At 39.7% G+C, this 19453-nt stretch overlaps 1 protein-coding gene across 2 annotated transcripts; it reads left to right on the top strand.

Annotated features, from left to right (window-relative positions):
• The first annotated feature begins 3051 nt into the window (after positions 1–3051).
• Positions 3052–18600, top strand: LOC109138326 (somatostatin receptor 3). 2 transcript variants are annotated; one of them, XM_019258250.2, is made up of 2 exons: positions 3052–3382; positions 15458–18600. In XM_019258250.2, the coding sequence occupies exon 2, from the start codon at positions 15537–15539 to the stop codon at positions 16977–16979; it is 1443 nt and encodes a 480-aa protein (XP_019113795.2). In that variant the 5' UTR covers positions 3052–3382; positions 15458–15536; the 3' UTR covers positions 16980–18600. The 2 variants fall into 2 exon arrangements, with proteins under 2 accessions (XP_019113795.2, XP_019113794.2); XM_019258249.2 differs by having other exon boundaries at positions 3053–3382; positions 15455–18600.
• Positions 18601–19453: the final 853 nt, after the last annotated feature.

Genomic DNA, 19453 nt, shown 5'->3' with positions numbered 1-19453 from the left:
CTGTGCTAACTGCAAACTGAACATTTGTTACTGCTGCTGCTTTGTATTAAAAAAAAAAAGCTACAATGGTACTACACAGGGTGGCTTTTATTGTGAAAGAGCAGCCACGGTGAGCTGTCAGATGAACGCCTCCAAACTCTCCAGCAACGTTATGTGGAAAACTAGATCAAGATTGTTTATGGCATGATGGAAAAAGCCAGATAATTGGATTATTGACTGACCGCTTTATTTATACATGAGTTTGCTTGGCTGTATTGGAGGTGTGAGGAAAAATCAACCCATGTATCATGATTCTTTTTTTAATCTTGCATATATTTGCTTTGATGTTTGGAAATGAACTACAGCAACCTCAAAAGAAATATGACTCAGATTCAGTGTCAATAATTCAACTTTTGGAAACAAATACACCAGCTGCTCTTCTGTTGTCTCCCTTAAAAAAAGAAAAGAAAAAAGTAGCTGTTACCACGGTAACCAGAGGTGATTGAAATCTTCAGGATTACAACTTCAAGAGAAACTTGAAATTCATTTCATCTTAGAGAGGCACAAACTATCAGCTGAGTCCAGTCAAACTTGACGTGGCACCGATGATGAGGCCATATCAGTGTCTTTTCAGGATGTATCTTCTCTCTGCATAATGTCTGCAAGTTTGGGATGTATTTCACTTTTGTTCCAACCCTTGTATACTCCATCACAGTGAACATTGGGAATTTTTGTCATGTTATTGTTGCACGGTGATGATTTTTAAGTTCAGAAAATCTGTGACAAGTCATTATTCATCTGTGCAAAACAGAAAAATACAAAGATTCTTATGAAGTGATCAGGAGGTCTAACATCTCCTACATCTGGTCTACTTCATGTTTATATTTCAACCTCGACCTCGGAATATCTTCAAAAATATTTCCACACTGATGAAACACACAAAGACATAAAAGACATTTTTATAAAGAAAGAAAGAAAGAAAGAAAGCATTTCTCTTTGTGACATGACATCCACCCACCTTCTCATGCAGGATATACTTTCTCTAACTATCTGTATTCACTTCAGAGGATGCCCTTATGCAGTGTGAATTTCATGTAAGATGAATCTTCATCTTGCAGACCACACACAGACCCTGTTACAAGCGACAGATGGGCTGATTGTCTCCGTTGTCATGGCCATTTTAACGACAGTGAAGACCTCCTTTGCAGCCCAGAAATTCTCTCCAGCAGAGACGGCCTGTTTGTGAAAGCATGGGAGACGAGATAATAGTGTAGTGGAGTGAGGGCTACTTCAGCCCATAACGATCTATTGATCTGTTGCAGCACTGCTGCACAATCCATACTGCTTATTGGAAAATGTTGAAGATGCATCAGCTTTATGAGAGCCTCGGCACCAATCTGCCAGATCTACAGCAACAATGCATCCTACAATCTATAAAATACTCCCACATACATAAAAACAGACATCTGTGACAGAAAATGTCTTCTCTTATTTATCTCCATTGATAAAAACAATTTCAACCAGATTGTCGGCAATCCCGAACATTTGATGTGCTCGTAATGTCTTTATTGCTTTTTTTTTTTTTCTTATTGCTTTGAAGAATCAAATATAAGCTGTGACAACAGACAGAGAGGCAGAAATGATTGCATGAGGGTATTAGATACCAACAGTGTGAGATTTGTCCTTGCGGCAGCAAAGAGAACTCTGAGTCAGAATAGTCATTCAGACGTAAACAGTGAAGCTGAAGACACGCGACTGAAGCTGTTGAAAAACGGTGCTTCTCACTCGAATGAATTGAAAATACGAATCACATTTTTGATATCACAGGTCCTCTTCTGGGGAGTCCACCATCTTGAACTGTTGTCCTTCTGCTGGGACCAGAACGAAGCAAACAAACACTGATTCCTGACGGAGGCTTTCACATGTTTTGCTTGTCTCAGGGCCACCGTAGTTTCTCTTTACGCTTGGAACAGAAGAGGAATTGCAACTGATAATAACACAGCTAGATTACACTAAAACCTACAAGGAAAAGTACAGCTGAATGAACACCCCATTTAATCCTCATTGTGTAACTTTTCTCCCATAATTATTTAACAGGGGTCGTGCCAGAACCGGAGCTGGGCGAGCTTTCAATGTAACCAGGCTGCGCAGCCTCTATGGACATAAATGGCAGAGGAGAAGAGGACGAAGACAGAGGAAGCTAAGATAAGAAAAATAAGAAAAGTACAGTGGTCCCTCGTTTATCACGGGGGATACGTTCTAAAAATAACCCGCAATAAACTAAATCCGCGAAGTAAGTTTTACAATTATTATACATGTTTTAAGGCCGTAAAACCCCTAACCACACACTTTTATACACCTTTTTACACGCATATTGTACAGTACTCCCTTAGTTAATCAGGACGCTGAACACCATGCGCGTTCAATACTGTACAGTACGCGTAAAAAAAAAAAGCATGCAAAATTACACTAAAAAAATCTGCGAAACAGCGAGTCCGCGAAAAGTGAACCGCGTTATAGCGAGGGACGACTGTAAATGTGGGCAGACTTTTAGTGGTTGGTGAGAGCTTGGTGAAATAAAAGGCTGAAAGACAGACGCCGAGCTGGGCTGACTGCTGCTGGACCAGTCAGTGATATCAGCTGCTGCTGTTGGTGACCTTGGCTGTTAGCAAAGTTGTAGACTAGTTTTTGATTATAAATAATGTAATCAGAACAAATACTCGAGTACAGCTGTCCATAGTTACCACAGTGGTATCACAAGAACCTTCATGCATGGTGTATTTATTATTGGATTGTTGTGTTAGACTGATTTAGTTTAAATAACTGAGTGTAATTAAAACACTAACTCACTTCCAGTGAATGGTGGACTGAGGTAATCACTGACCAGGCTACAGACTATAAATAGTATGACAGCTTTAAATAACTGAGGATAGTTTTATAAATCAGTTTGACACTTCTTTGTTGTATCATAAATTTTACCTGCAGCATTTAACAGTTCCTCAGGCTCGTTACACACACACACACACATAGAGGGAGACTGTACACACACTGGGAATGAGCTACACACACACACACCATAGGATTTTAACACCTCCTACTTGACTCTGTGCAGCAGGCAGAGCTGTTACCTAGTTACAGGCAAGAGACGGTGCGACCTGCGTGCAGTTCTAATGTTGCGTGGTGACTTTCAGGCTTCAGTCAGTCTGTGAACAGACGGGAGGACGAAACTCACCGGGAGACACACCGGAGAACCGGAGCGGCTGAGGATGAGAATAAAACACGTCCTGACACGGAATAAACGAAGCGCACCTGCACATCTTCTCGCGTTGTTTCATCTTTAAATCCTAAAGCACACAGGACGAGAGCTCAGGAGGATCGTGGTTCGGAAAGTCTCAGTTTAAAGGTGAGTTCGAGTTTTTATTTATGAGTTTAATCACAGACATCCTTTAAATGTGTTTCATTACTGCAGGAGTGTGTTTGAATGGTGGCAGGCTGCAGATCAGATTCAAATTTAAGTTTCAGTTTAAGCCCTGATTCTTGTCAAATCATAATCTGCACATCATAATATAGATAGTTACATGATTTATTCAGTGTCAAACAATCCCAATGCCAAATAAACGCTATAATATCAAATAATACCTGATATAAATAACTATTAAATAAGTAAATATCATGTCCATAATTTATAAGACAAGGCTCAGACACAAAACGACCAGGAATGACAGAGCTACTCATTGAGTGGTCATCTTCATCTCTGTGTGCGTTCCTGTTTTACTTTTTCTCTTTTTTCGGGTTGATTTGCTTTTTGTTTTGTTTTTTGGTTATTATGTTTCTCTTTTTTTTGTGTCATTTTTGTCTTTTTGTGGTTGCTTTATTTTTTCTTTTGGTCGTTTTGCATCTCACCATGTCATCAAGTCATTCTCATGTCTTGTGTGTCTTCTGAGTGGTTTGGCTTCTTTGAGTCATTTTTTTGTTGTCTCTTGTAGTTAGTTATTAACATCTCTTTGTCGTGTATCTTTGTGGTTGTTTTCCATCTCTTTCTGTCTTCGTACTCACTTAACATCTCTTTGTTGTTGTCTGCATTTATTTTAAGTGGTTCTGAGTCTCTTGTTTTGCTTGTCTTTGTTACCCTCAGTCCTTTTGCATCTCTTTCTGGTCATTTTCTGTGTTTCTGTAGTCCTTTTGTGACGTTTTTTTCTTTAGTTTTTTTTTTTAACATCTCCTTTTAGTTATTTGCATGACTTAATGCTGTTGTGCACCATCTGGGCACTCACAGTAAATTGCATTTTACCAAAATTGACAGTGTGAATGCAGATATGTACTTGTTAGTATGGAAGTACACAAAGTGAGACACATCAGAGCTAATGTACAATATATATGTGTGTGTGTGTGTATGTATGTATGTATGTGTATATATATATAATCCTTTAAAAGGAATCTTTTAAAAGTTTAAATGTCCGAGCTTAGCAGCCTATCATAAAGCATATATTTAAATGAATGGGCTGCATTAAGAGAGACTAATGGATGTTTCCACTTGAGTCCAACTCACTTCCCCCTCAAACATAATTAAGATATTGGCACAGTAACCTAATCTCTCTCTGTGTGTGTGTGTGTGTGTGTGTGTGTGTGTGTGTGTGTGTGTGTGTGTGTGAGTGTGTGAAAGTTAAAGCCAGTGAGTTTGTGTGTGGCGTGTCATACAGACTTTAAGTCTATGTATGCACCTTAACAACAATGTCACACTATACTGTACTTGTACATAGATATAAGGATATATAATGTGTTTAATAATATGCAGGATTTGTCCCCAATCATAACTTCTCCTATGAAGACCTATGTGACAGTATTACACCTGTTTTTCAGGGGTTTGAACGCCTGCGTGATAAAAACTGGTAACTTTAGTGATCATTTATTTATAGCTGCAGGGATGTTTGTGTTCAACCTCAACAAAAATGCACAGATGTAACTGAGTTATATTTTGGTGCCACATTTTTAGATAATAACCCTAAATATGTCTTGTCTACATGTATCCAGAGGTGAATCATATGGACCAGGCTTCAATTATTAATGTTTTTGTTTACTGGAACGCTGTGAGCAGCTTTGTTCAAATGAATCATTCATTTACACACGAGGACTGTGAACCACTGGATCTTGTTCTGAGAATTATATCTGGATTTTTTCAGCAAACACTTTTTTTGTCCCCCACTGTGTTTATGACAGTGTGAGTTTGATTACCGGCTGATATGATTTGTTTGGCTCACTTCAGAAGAGAGAAACCACATCACGTCTCCTCGAGGCAGCATCTTCGTGTTGCATTTGAATATTTTTACATTTTACGTCTAGAATAGTAAAAAAACAAACATAAGGAAGATTAAAAGTGTGATCCTGGAATATGATATTAATATGAATTCACACTCTAATAGCAAAATGATGCTTTCAACTGTCCATCCACAAAGTGAATCAGACGCAAACACACACACATATACAGTCACCACAGGTGGGAAGTTAATCAGCACAACCCACAGCATAATTTCAGGCAAAATTACCTTTTAGGAGGTCAACGAGGCAGAATGATGTGTGAAACCTCACAACCTGGTGCCTTGTCAAAGAAAAAAGCTGCGTTTAGGAATAACAACATTAGACTTTGAGGTTAAAGAGTTCTCTCCTCTTTAGAAATATCGAACATCTCTGGCTTCTTGAAGCTGTTTAAAGCTTTTTTGTGTAAATGTGCCATGTGGTTTTATTCATTCAGCACACGACGTTTAAGAGCCAAGTGCTCGCGTGTTATATGAAAGCAGCATCACTGCAGGAAAGTGGTGAGCGGTGAGATGGAAAGTTAAATGTTGTGACAGAAGAAACGTGTTTTCTCTCACCAGCTGCATCTCTGATAAAACTCAGCAAAAAAAGTGCTTTTCATTAGTTTTATAATTTAAAGAAATAGTTTCAGGAATTTCAGGAAATGTGTTTATTGGCTGCCTGTATGTTAAATATGAAGGCACAGCCAGAAGCTGCTTAACTTAGCATAAAGATAGTTAGCCTGATTATTCCTGATGTTTGAAACATAAAAACAATTTTATTCACTGGTTGCCGGGCAACTGATTCAAGGAATAATTGGAAAATATCTTGATAGAGCTTAATTTTTGTACTTTTTTTTTTTTACAGGCTAGCTGTTTCCCATCTTCATGCTAAGTTATGCTGATTAGCTGCTGGCTGTAGCGTTATATTTAAATAATAACAGCATCCTTAAATTGATTTTCTACGATGACGATCTCTTGAACACGTTAATCTGATAATATTTTCCACGATGTGATCCAGATCCGACGTCGTCAGATTGCTGTTGGTAGTAAAACTAACAGGCGTGTGTTCAGAGATTGACGTATAAAATTGCCGGCACAATTATGTAAAGGGGTTCATGTCCCTTGGAAGTGAAGCTGAAAAAATAACATTACAGGTGCACGGGAAATTTCCATCCCGCTCTGATGTTTCTCTTCCTTCAGTCCTTGAGATTGGCATCTGCCTCACACACAGATAAAGGTCAGCAAAGCTTAAAACCAAAGCCAGAGCTGGATGGCAGACTGTGTGTGAATTAATTGAGTTCATTAAGTCTCTGTGACTCAGCAAGCCCAGAGGAGAAACCTTCTTCACTCCTCTGAAGCCTCAGAATGAATTTTCATTTCAACATCCACATAAAGACAATTATAAAATCATTCCGCTCTCACCTTAAAGATATATCAAGGATCAGAGGACGTGTATCTCAGCAGGACTTAAAGAAACTTCACTGAAATGTTTATCAGACTGCTGCAGGGACGAGAAGAGACCGATCAGTCCAGCTCTCAGATCTTTACACCGACTTCCTGTTTAACAAAGAATTGATTTTTAAATACTTAGAGTCTAAACTACACATGCAGAAGCAGTATTCAGTGGTTATGCACCACATATCTGGAATAAAGTCTTCTTCAGAGCTCAGTTCTGTAAAATTTAGGGCTTAACTGCTGTAACCTTTACTCTTCTGTTTGAATGAGCTTCTTTTGATCTTTATTTAAATTCATTTTTACTCTTTTTAATGATTTGTGTGTCTTTTCATATTGTGTTTCTTTCTACCTCATATGGAGCACTTTGAATTGCAGTATACTTCAGTGTCTTCAGTATACAGAAGACACATTGTAATGCTGCATCCAACATCTTAGTACAGAATTTCAGCTTGTTAAGGACTGATTGGGACTCTACCAAAGATTTATATGCACTATTATTCTAAAGCGAATGAGCCAAAAATGCATTATTTGGGATTTATTGCTTAATCTCCATTTATTAGACCACAAATTAAACACATTTAACATGTGCTGTGATTTCTGTAATTTAATAAAAGTCAGTTTTGCATAACCCAGCTGACATAAGGCAGAAGGTGGTGTACTGTACACCGTGGACAAATCGTCATTCACACTCACATTCTCACCTACGGGCAATTAACCCGTTATCCCGCATGTCTTTGGACTGTGGGAGAACCCACGCACACGGGAAGAACACGCAAACTCCACACTGAAATGCTGCAGGTGGAAACAGGAACCTTCTTACTGTGAGGCAACAGCACGGACTAATTTCATTTCATTAATTTTCAGGCAATAGCTTCAGGTCGATAAAAAAAAAAAATCCTCATTTAAATATTCATTCATCTACATGCTGAGCCACAAGTCTCTGACTTTTTCCAGGACTGCAGATTTGTTCTGAATAATGGCTGGAACAGATTCAGGGGCACTTGTGATCCTCGCAGCGAGCCCACACGCAGCACAACAGCACCAACACTCAATCTGCAAAGTGTGCACACAACTCTTTTTAAAAAAAAAAATGTATTTCATGTTTATATGAGAACTTCCCACGCAGATATAAAATAAGCGGTCACACATGCAGACACATAAAAATGCATGTTGTGATGGCAACAACTGCAGGTGGCTCCACGAAGAATCTGCTGTGCACATGAAACAATTATTTATTAATTGATTAATCAGATGAGAAATGATCTTACAGTTTGTTGCCAGGTTGAGAAAATAATCTCCACAGAATATTCTACATCCTCGAAACCATGAGAGACAGTATCATTTTGAGCTATTTAAAGTACCAACAATACGCCCTATTCAGTGCTGAAGGAAATCTCTGATAATTAAATCTAAAATCCATAACCATCTGCACGCTGTCCTCCTCTCCATGGGTGTATAATTTCCACATGTCACCCACCCATTTTTCAGAATCCACTTTGGTCTCTTTTAGAGTTTCAGTTGATTTTCTCATTAAAGCTTCTCTGAGCGTCGTCCTCGGAGAAGAACCCTCCACAGTGTCGATGAGCGAAGGTCCCTCTCTGGTGACTGAAATGTTGTTTTTCCTCCAGCAGAGATGGCGGAGCTGTTGTTGAGGGTCGTGTTCTGTTTATATCAATCTACCGTTGTCAAACTTTGAAATGAAACGCAACGCTGCCGAGCTAATGTTCCTGTTCATGTGTGGAACACATGGTGCAGCTTTGAATAGACAAACTGATGACTCGATTAAAGAAAGTCCACAAATACAGCACAAGTTTTTCTCTTTTAGAAGAATATATTATTATGTATTTAAATGAGGAGCAAAAACACTTACTAAAATGCAATACCACCAAAAAGAAAAAAGGTTTGATGAGGTGGAGATGGTCAAAAATATCCCTGACACGACTTTCTTTGCTCATATTTTGGTATCAGATTGAGTACTGTCTTTTACAGCTTCAAAAGTAGTGTTAATATACTTCACTTTTAATGTAGCGCCCTAGAAATATTTGGGGAAATGACACCATCTGCACCACCATGAGTGAAAAACATTAAATTAAATAGTGATATTTTATCAAGTTCAGGTTGTAGGCAGAAGAGGTTGCTGATTAATCTACTTTTAATTAAAGCTATTAATTAACCTGCTGACACAATGTTTGAGTTGTACTTGGACCATAGCATTAAGCATTAAGGACCATAATTTGTTAACTTAAAGCGAACAAAACGCTATATCTAACTAAAGACGTGGAAAATAAGCATCACTCTGTTTATCTTTCTACATCTATGTAAGTTATAAACCAGAATAATAACTTTCCATTCTCCTGTACTCACGTCTGCTCAGGACTGTTCAGTTAACCACTTGGCAAACTGCTAAGCGTTCACTCTCGGCTTTCAAGGTGAGAGAATACAGAAGAAATTTGAACAAATATGCTATTCAAACAGCTCTGCAAATGTTCTTAACTGTGACCCTGATCTGCGTTCTCACTGCCCGTCAGTACTGAGCTGGCTTTGTGGAACAGGAGAGTAAACATGAATATTGGACTGTGTGGCTTTAATCTTTGACCTCTAACTATAAAGCTATGGTGTACTGAAACCGAACCCATACCCCTCGGTGTAAACTCTCTGTACAGTACCTGAATTCATCTATTTATCTGAGCTGCGTGGCTGTCAGGACGACGCAGCTCCTCCCTGAAATACTCTGAACCTTTCAAGTGCTCGGGCTGTCAGAGACTCTGACCTTTGTGATGGATGCTCAGCTCAGCAGTGCACCAGCGCCTGACAGCTGAGATGTTGGCATTTCCGCTCCTGCAGTGAGCTGCAGTCAAACCTGAGCGAGATAGTAAACACTATAAGGACATTGTGGGTGTTTATAAATGTACAATATCTGTCAATAATTAGCATTTCTTCCATGATAACTTATTCCAACTGTGTCCTACTATGTTATATAGCGATGATTGTTTTAATTTGAGTTTGTTTATTTGCACAAGACCAAACAAATGACATTAAAATATTAATGAAAGTTGTGCAGGGAGACGGGGAAAAACCTAAAAAACCAAACAAATTCAAACTCTTACATAATCTGACACAATAAAATAGATTATGAAACAGATATTAAAGTCTGAAATCTGCTTTGTGGGACTTTAAGGAAGAGAAACTTTCAACCGAATAATATTTAAGTCCTGACATTTCCATCAGGACTTAAACTGGGAGGTTAAAGTGTTAAGTGCCACTTTACTTATGTAGCAATTAATAAATAAAGAAGGCTCCAAGCACTCAACATTACAAATAAAAGACAAAGATCCAATCATAGACATGATCATAGAATATAAGTGAAGTTCAGGTTAAATGTCACTTTATAATAAAGCCTTTGAAAGCTGTGTTATATAACACATTCAAGTTATAAAGAGAAACTGTGCTGCAGCTGATTAAAACCAAATTAACTGCGTGAAGCTGACACCTTGTTTCTTATTTCACACATTCATTTACATGGTGACATGTGTGAATGACTGCAGCTCTGCAGTTCAAGAGTTCAAGACTGAGACTGCAGGCGCACTCAACACATTTACACCTGAAAATAAATAAAGTTCCAAGTACAGAATATGAACAGACTGATGTTTGACTTCCATTGATTCACGGTATAAAAGATTTTCCAACCTGATAACTAATAATTGTGCGTTTATCAGAAATATTGTGTCTTCTAATCAGCGAGCTCACTTTAAAAAGCACCTCGCTGTAAGTTGTGAATGGTTTTGTTTAAACAGTTAGAGGTTATTGTGTTTGCGTAACTGTTCCACTTAGATCAGAACTCTGAAATCTGTGTGAGTGAAGAAAAAAATGTGCTAACTCATTTACAGTTGTTGTAATTTCCATAAAACAAAACAGAAAAAAGCAGCGGCACGCCTTCATGTGTGTGATAAGGCAGCGTTCACCTTCAGCAGCTCTGATAGCTGCACGTTAGTTTCACCACATGACGGCACTTACGGTCTGCGACTGTCTGACTGTTCATCATGATGGAGTCTGCCATATAAAACTGCTTCATATAGAGATAATATTGAACTGCTGTTGGGGAAAAAATGTGGTTTGATTTCATTTAAATCTTTAAAATTATAACTTTAAAGTACATGTCTTTACTTCAGTGTTTACAGCCTGTCTCTCATAAGTTATGAGTAGGTTACGACTTGTCAGATATTCAATAACAACATTTTCTCATTATGTTTCTAACGCGATCCAGCCGGCATTACATTTCCTGTAAGAAAAGGAGGCAGTGACGGTTTATTGTGAATTATTTAAAACTTCATGTGATCTGTTTGTGTGCTAATCAGTAAAAACTGTAATTCTGTCCACACACAAACAAAATGGTGAAAGTGTGTCACCATTAACAGCATGACCACCAGAGATGAGTCCTCGATACAGATCAGACGGTCAGCCAATCAAAAGCGGCGGACATCAGAAGAGTCGAATATAGATCGGATGTCATTTTTAGTCTGGGTGTCCTCGTTTTCCAGATGTTGTTTACACACAGTGATGTGTCTTAGGTCGCACACAGCTTCAGGTTCAGATTTTACAGTCAGTCACTGATTGTTGGTTTGCAGACTATCTGGTTGTGTTGCTGTGTTGGTCACATGACCTGCACCTGACTGATCTGTGCAGGAACACGCCCTCTTCCCTTTAAATAAAAGACAAGACGAGAGACATTTGGTTGACAGGATGTCTCGCTCCTGTGTGACACAGTTCAGAACCTCAATTTACAAACTGAATGGATTTCCTCTTTCAGGGAGGTTTGAAAGGCCTGAAAGGTCCCGCGGTGTTTAGTATGAAGATTAATGAGACGGGATGAAATATGGCAAATGCAATGCAGATATTAAACTTCAGACTTCAGGGTCTTTGAGAAGCGAGATGTAGACGGGGAGGTTGATGGGTTGATTTCTCTGAGGCATCACAATTGTGAGAAATCTAACCTGATGTAACAGCTGCAGCTACAGTTCAGGTTTGAAAGACATTTGTTTCAAAATAAGGCGACGAACCTTCAAAGTTTTTTCCCCAAACTATATGTTATTTTTATTAGCAATTTCAAAGTTTTTTCCCCAAACTATATGTTATTTTTATTAGCAATTAATCTGACTTTTTTTCTCGATTATTTGATTGTTTAATCCATGAAAAGTCAAAAACCATCCGTGGTAAAGGTGGTAAAGCTGTTTGGTAACTGTGGAAACAACTTTCACAGATCCGGATAAATAATAATCATGATCTGTGAAGACAAAGGTTTTATCCATAGACTGTATAAAACATGGATGCAGTATCCGTGATGTCACCCACAGGTTTCTGAAGAGCTGTCATGAAACTCAGTGTGGTGGCTCTGGTCGTCTTCACCTTGGCAGTCCTGTCTCCGCCGGCTCCACACTGATCTAAAAATGGACAAAGACGCGGAGCGTTGGTGGAGCTGACGTGGGCTGAATGAAGCCTGGGTCCTCAAGCCTGTCAATCAAAGCAGCCGCGCTCTTAATTATGCATATTTTAAGCCTTAATATAATTTGAACATGTGGGTTCTATAAAAAATCAGCCCCAGTACAGTTAGTTAGAAATTATAGAGACCTTCCGGACTCCCACTTGGTTTTACATACAGATCATTTAGCAGGCAAACTGATCATGGATCAGATTAAAGCTCCTTCTGTATGATCATATGTCACTTTTATGAAACAGGGAGAACGACTTCTAATTTTTCTTTATTCTCTGTTTGTACTAATTCTGTCACTTTTCATTGCCGTTTCTTTCTTATTATGCCACAAAAGTCTCTCTGAGGCCCAGTGGACTGAGAAAACCGAGATCTTCTGTTAAGGATGTTATAGATATGTACGCAAAAGAAAAGCAGTTTAGCAATATTAAAAAGGTTTATCTTCATACAGCGATGATCTAACCAAATATAATATCTGCATGCACGCTGCCGGAGCTGTTGTGGCAAACATAAAAGAGACAGGAGGGACAGATCTTGGAAAAATCTGCATAGTTCTGTGAGGCAGCACGAAAGCATTAAACATGTTTTACACAGTGTAGCTGTGATACAAGGGAAACTTCTGGTAATTGGTTAATAATTAATATTCAAATAAAGTGCGTTAATGCTTCTGCATACTAGCCAATATTTAATCCTGGTTATGAAACAGTCCTTCAGCGGCTGCATGAAGCACAAGGCTGAGATGTTCATTCATCACCAAGGACCAGCAGACGGTGTTTTTATTCTTTCTTCTCTCTTTGAAACATTTTCAAATGAGAAGAGAAAAATCTATTCTTGTTTCCCTGCCATGTGTTGCCACTTATTTGATTTACGACACCGATCTCCCGGTTTTCTCTTTCTCCGGTTTCCATGGTGATCCAAATTGCCAAATTGAATGTGATATGTCCGTAATCACAAAGAATTGGAGATATTGAAAAATGATTAATGAGACAAATCAAAGAAACTACTCCGGTCTCATAAAAAGGCACACAATGCATTTGTTGTTCTTGTTTCAGGTTGTTTTGTTCCTGTGTCTTTTAAATTGAACTCCAGGAAGGCAGAGAGATTGAATCCTTTTCTTTTTTATAGACTCTGCAGCTGTCGTCATTGAGGTGACAATAACCTTTCAGTCGGTTTGTTTGATGAACTATCAGCGAGCTCCGGGCACATCTGTGTTTTTCTCACTGCTGATTTTCTGAAGGCAACATCAGACATTTTGGAAAAATGGTCAGAAATATTTCTTCATGACTTTCTTCTGAAATGGTGCACATGATGCTTTTTTTGTGAGATGACATTTAATACTACAGCTGTGTGGTCAGTGGAGGGTGAAATGAAATGAGAAGCTTCTATATGGCGCACCATTAAAACTAATGACGTGCCATCACTGTAGACTTCAAATATAGTGGTGCTGTATGCTTCATGGATGTTTTCTTAAATCAGCCGTAGCACCCTGGAGATGACTCCAACTCCACCATCAGTGTTCAGCATTTAGGAAAAGAAGATCTCATGTCTGTGCGCAAAATATGAAGCCAGCATAAAGACTGGAAACAGGGGGAAACAGCTAGCTAGTCCAATTAATAGTCAACAACCACAATGTGTCATTTTTGTACTGACCGCCACGCTGCTCGCATGACATGAGTTTGTACGTGAAGGTGTTCATTCCACAAATTCCATCTTTTAGTTGTAGCTTCTGTCGCAATTAGTGCATTAGTTAGTTAATTGGTTAGTTATTAGTTAACATAAAGCACAGCTGAGGTTCACGGGAATGTCAGATTTTTAAGTCATTCAAATTTAGCTTCTCTGAAATATTCCAAATGAATGAAAGTCCATTAGACGTTGCCATCCCTCCAACATTAACCTGGTTCTAGTTTCCTTCATTTCCACATAAACGTGACTGTGTGAACGTGTGGGTGAGTGTGCCAGCTGTTCTCCAGTAGTCGGTCAGTATAGAAGATGTTTACCAAGCGTGAGTATCCTACAGCCAGCACTCCTTTCCCTGTTCATGTTCACCAGAGTGCTGCTGGGTTGCTAAAGAAATGTCAATTATCAGCAGAGCCGAGGTGTGGGAACACTCTTTGTTTAATTTGTCTGCTGTATCAATAGGACCAAATATAGCTGCTACGGCCAAATCAATCTACCCGCAAACATTCATCTTTACCAGGCTTTAATTGTTTCCCGTCTTACTCATCATCTCATATCCACCTTTATCCCATCAGGTTTTCATCGTTTTATCAGCATCCTGCGTTTCGCTTTTTGTTTCCGAGTGTTATCTTTACCTGCTTCCTGCGTTTTTCATTGTAAGCACGTTGATGGTCACAAGAATCGGACATTACCGTATTTTATGATTGCTTTGGCTCAGCGTCAACAGTGTCAATGTCAGTGCGAAGATACAGATTTCTCTAAGCCACAGCCTCTGTCCTAAGTGTACTTCATCAGTGCATGTGTTTGTAACATCATTACCTTCATGTGCACTCTTGCAACATCATTTCTAATTACTTCACCACCCTTGCCTCTTTACGGGGGAAAAGGAACACATGGGGAAAAGATTGAAAAATACATTTCTTGCCTTTTGATTGCTGTCAAAGTGTTGCAGTGTATTGAGGATCTGATGCAGGAGTCTCTTTAATTGCAGCAGTCTTATGTATTCGTGTACATCAGCATGCTGTTATTTAGATGGGGAAACTTTCAAGTGACTGAGATAAGGCTTTGTGTCTCGAATAAAAAGCAACACATTCACTAAGTAATTAAAGACATTTTTGGTCACTTGTGCTTGTTTCTTTTGTTTGCTGCGATCTGCAGAATCTTGAGAAAAGATCGGAGAGTTTTATAGACTGAGAGATGTGAATAAAATCCAAACACACGATGTTTTGATGCTCTGATATATATTTGATAGGAATGTTTTCATTTTCAGGCTAAAGTACATTATTTTGTGTTTCTGTTCAGCAAAAACTACTTGGACAGTCTGTGTGGCTCAATCACCTTGAATCTTGAATCCGAACATCGTCAACATACAAAGCATTCAAAGCTGCAACGTATCTTTTCAAAAGAAATGTATTTTTGAATTGAGCAGCACGTAAGCACGTAAGAAATATCAATACATGTCCATGGAGAACAAAGACGCGTGCAATGTCCTTGTATTTCATTCTCAGAAATGTACTAAATGTCAACCATTTACATTGGTTATTAATTGATTTTTCTTCTCCAGCAGAACAGATGGGAGGGAGCTGAGGTGGCAGAAGGACAAAGCAACAGAAAGAGCACATCCAAAGGTGTCATCTCACTTTCCGATGGAGACGATGGATGAAATGTGGGAGAACGGCAGCTCTGCCAGCCCCTCGCCAGGACTCCCCCTGTTTCTGCTCATGTTCAACGACAGTGATCTGAACGAGACGCTGTTCAATGCCACCAACTCCACCAACACCACCGTCCCAGATGTCTCCTCTGGTCCCAGCGTGGCAGGGGTCCTTATCCCACTCATATATATAATTGTTTGTATCATCGGCTTGGGTGGAAACACTTTGGTGATTCACATTGTGCTGCACTACTCAAAGATAGAGTCAGTGACCAACATCTACATCCTCAACTTAGCCATTGCGGATGAGCTCTTCATGCTCGGTCTGCCTTTCCTGGCGGTTCAGAACACCCTCCAGTCGTGGCCGTTTGGCTCTTTCATGTGTCGTCTGGTCATGACTGTTGACACAATCAACCAGTTCACCAGCATCTTCTGCCTGACCGTGATGAGCATCGATCGCTACCTGGCCGTAGTCCACCCAATTCGGTCTTCAAAGTGGCGGCGACCACAGGTGGCCAAAGTGGTGAATGGCACCGTGTGGGCTCTCTCGTTTCTTGTAGTTCTGCCTGTGGTTATCTTTGCCAACATCCAAAAGGCAGGAGGTACCTGTAACATTGCCTGGCCGCAGCCGGCCAACATCTGGCGGGCGGCTTTCATCATTTACACCTCTACAGTTGGATTCTTTTGCCCTCTTCTGATCATCTGCCTCTGCTACCTGCTCATCGTCTTCAAGATCCGCAGCTCGGGCAAAAAAGTCCACGCCACCTCAACCAAGAGAAGGAAGTCAGAGAGAAAAGTGACACGCATGGTTGTGATTGTTGTTGCCGTGTTCGTCTTCTGCTGGCTGCCTTTCTACGCCCTCAACATCATCAACCTGCTGGTGTCCCTGCCCCCGGACTACCAGGGTCTTTACTATTTTGTTGTAGTGCTCGGCTACGCTAACAGCTGCGCCAACCCCATCGTCTACGGTTTCTTGTCAGACAACTTCAAGAGGGGTTTCCGGAAAGCCCTCTGCCGCTCCACGAGGAAGGTGGAGAACCACGAGCCCCTGGAGCGCCAGCAGCAGCAGGAGGAGGGGAGGACGGCGCTCATGCCCAGGGAGAGCCTGAGACGGGCAATCAGGGACGAAGAGGACGATGACGAGGAGGACGTCTCAGAAATGACTGAAATCTACAGGATTGCCGAAAATGGCAACAACGGCTTCAAGCCACAGTGCTCACAGCCGCTGTTCACAGAAAGAGGAGCGACTCCAGGAGCGACAGAGCCGCTGTCCCCAGAGAAGAGGGACAAAGCCGGGGACACGAAAGGAAAAGATCAAGTCAACGGGTCCATGCTGACTGTTCCATTGCTTCTCAATGGAACAAAAAACGGGAGCATAAAACCTCTGCTGGACGAGAACGTGGAACAGAGCACTTCACTGGAGATAAGTTACTTATAGTATAAAACATGGACTGCATGTTACTTGAATTGAACTCAGTATTACAACACAGGGCAGCCGGCCTCGAATCCACAACCATGAGCTGTTTGTAATGGAGCAAAGTGTCCATACAGAAACACACGAGCACTCGAAGGAGCTGCTCAAGTTTTACTGTTTATATTTTGTACATATGCATGACTGAATGTACAGAGTTGTGCCTTTATTCACTTTTATCACATATATCTTGTTGATTGTTGTAACCTTTTTATTCCAGAATGTGACAATCGTTTGCTTTATGTTGGCTGTAATTAAGCTTTATTATTTCAAGAATCCCATGCCTGCAACCCCATCTCCTATTAATCATGTTTAGAAACTAATAGCCAGTTACTTTTTCAAGCAAACTGTTGCCAGGATTATGCTGGATTATTATGTGTGATAAGGTTCAGTCAACAAAAGCACTTTGGTTAAAGGTTAGTGAAACATCGTTGTTTCAGTTAAATGTTAATAAACCTGTTGCGCTTCACTGATTTAGATTTTTCTGGTATTAAACCAACTCTGATCTAGATCCAGTCCCTAAATCTTAATTTAATTACTACAGATTAAATATCTTAACATTAAGGTCAGAGGGGATGATTTGAGGTGAGGTTAGAAAAGGTGACTTAACAGGCAGCATAACAGGCAGAAGATTTATTATTTTATTTATTATTTCCTATGATGTTTGATGTTTAAAGTGTGCAACACAGAAACCTGCATGAAGACACAAAGCTGTCTGGGCGAGAAACGGCGATGAACATCAACATCGGTTAATTTAATTAGTGAATCATTTAAACTCCAAATCCTTTCAGATAAATTATGACCTTAGATCAAATTAATGTTTTTTTTGTCAGAGAATCTATTCATGTTTTATACAACAGGTCTGAGTGAATTTTTTTCGATTCATCAGGGAGAATTCAAAGTATGAAATTATTCATGCGTGCCACTTAAAAATGAATCTGTTGGATAGAGCGGACCTTGCATGAGGCCGAATGTTTAAATCATTATGTTAATAAAAAAATATAATTCAGAACAAAACATATTAGCTGTATATAAACATGATTTCTAAGAGACAGGGTTGCATACCTTCACATTATTTCTTGAATATAAACAAACTTTGTATGAATATAAGCTTTTATGTGTATAGATTATTCAGGCCCTGACTTTGGGTGTTCTTTAAAATTAATATAAGCTATGTTGTAGCTGAAATTGTGTCTGTGGTGAAGGATTTTCATTGTCTCTTACATTATAGTTGGAAAAATGCACCCGTGTGATGACAGAATCTGACGAGGTTAGACGATAAACTAGCCCGCGCTGCTTGCAGATCGAGAACTGGAATGGAAACGAACGCTTTAATAATTTCTGTTGATTATAAACAAACAAAAAAAAAACATATTTTCCTGTGTCGTATTCTAGTTTGTCATGTTGAGATGAATTCTTTGTTACATCCTGTACAACTGTGACACATTAAAAGTTAATAATTGACCATTTTGTTATCAACAAAACCTTTTACTGAACATGGGTGATGGACTGTTTCAAGAATGTCAGTTATCGTGTAAAACAAACTCAAATATAAATTACACAGTGTTCAAGTCACACTGGTTTTGACGTGGCGTGCAAATTTGGTGTGTGTGTGTGTGTGTGTGTGTGTGTGTGTTGTTATAGGGATTGAAGCTGACACGTTACTGATATTGCAGCACATACAGTACATTCTTTGTCTTTATCAGAACATGCTCAAGGACTCATCTGTACAGTACACAGTGAACAGACTACAGCAGCCCATCTGACCTGACGCCTGATTAATATAAAACTATAATACTCAAATATTTAAAGGGGTTTTACACATTAAAGCTGCATAGGTAAGAGTTCTGTAAAGGCTGAGCATCTTGTTCTTTTTGAGTCGTTGAGTTGCTTTGTGAAACAGGATATTAATGATTTACAAGATATTATATCTGAGCTGAATACATGGAAGCATATCTGAATATGTGACTCTCGCTGCTCTGTCAGTGATGGCCAAGAAGACAGTGAAGGTTCAGAGGTGTTTCCACTGTTACCTTAATGTTAACTGAGCGAAGCAGTGATGGGATGAACAGGTCCGATCCATCTCCCCTCCAGCTGCTGATCAGCTGACAGCTCTGCTCTTTACCCGAAAAAACATACGGCAGCAGATCTGATGACACGTCCACAAAGTCAATCATTGATCTGCGTTCTCAGGTGTTCTGGTACCAAGTACACTAATGAACAACCTTCATCGTGCCTGAACATGATGTTCGTTATGGCCAAACTATGGCTAATAACAAAACCTCATTCTGGTTCAGATCTAGCAGGCCACATTCCTCCAGGTTTCTCCATCATCACCCACATGAGTGTTGAAGCCTCTTGGTACAGCAGAGTCCAGGTCCGGGTCTCAGCCCTGGTTCTTCCACACCACTCCGACCAGTCTGGAGTCAGAACACGGTGGT

The sequence above is a fragment of the Larimichthys crocea genome, chromosome XII, assembly GCF_000972845.2.
Source record: "Larimichthys crocea isolate SSNF chromosome XII, L_crocea_2.0, whole genome shotgun sequence".
Taxonomy (NCBI): Eukaryota; Metazoa; Chordata; class Actinopteri; family Sciaenidae; genus Larimichthys; species Larimichthys crocea.
The sequence above is the reverse complement of the archived record's forward strand: the minus strand, read 5'-3'. Positions and strand labels throughout refer to the sequence as shown.

Bases quoted from the DNA above. Each gene is read 5' to 3' on its own strand.
- LOC109138326 (XM_019258250.2), top strand. From the start codon at position 15,537: ATGGAGACGATGGATGAAATGTGGGAGAACGGCAGCTCTGCCAGCCCC.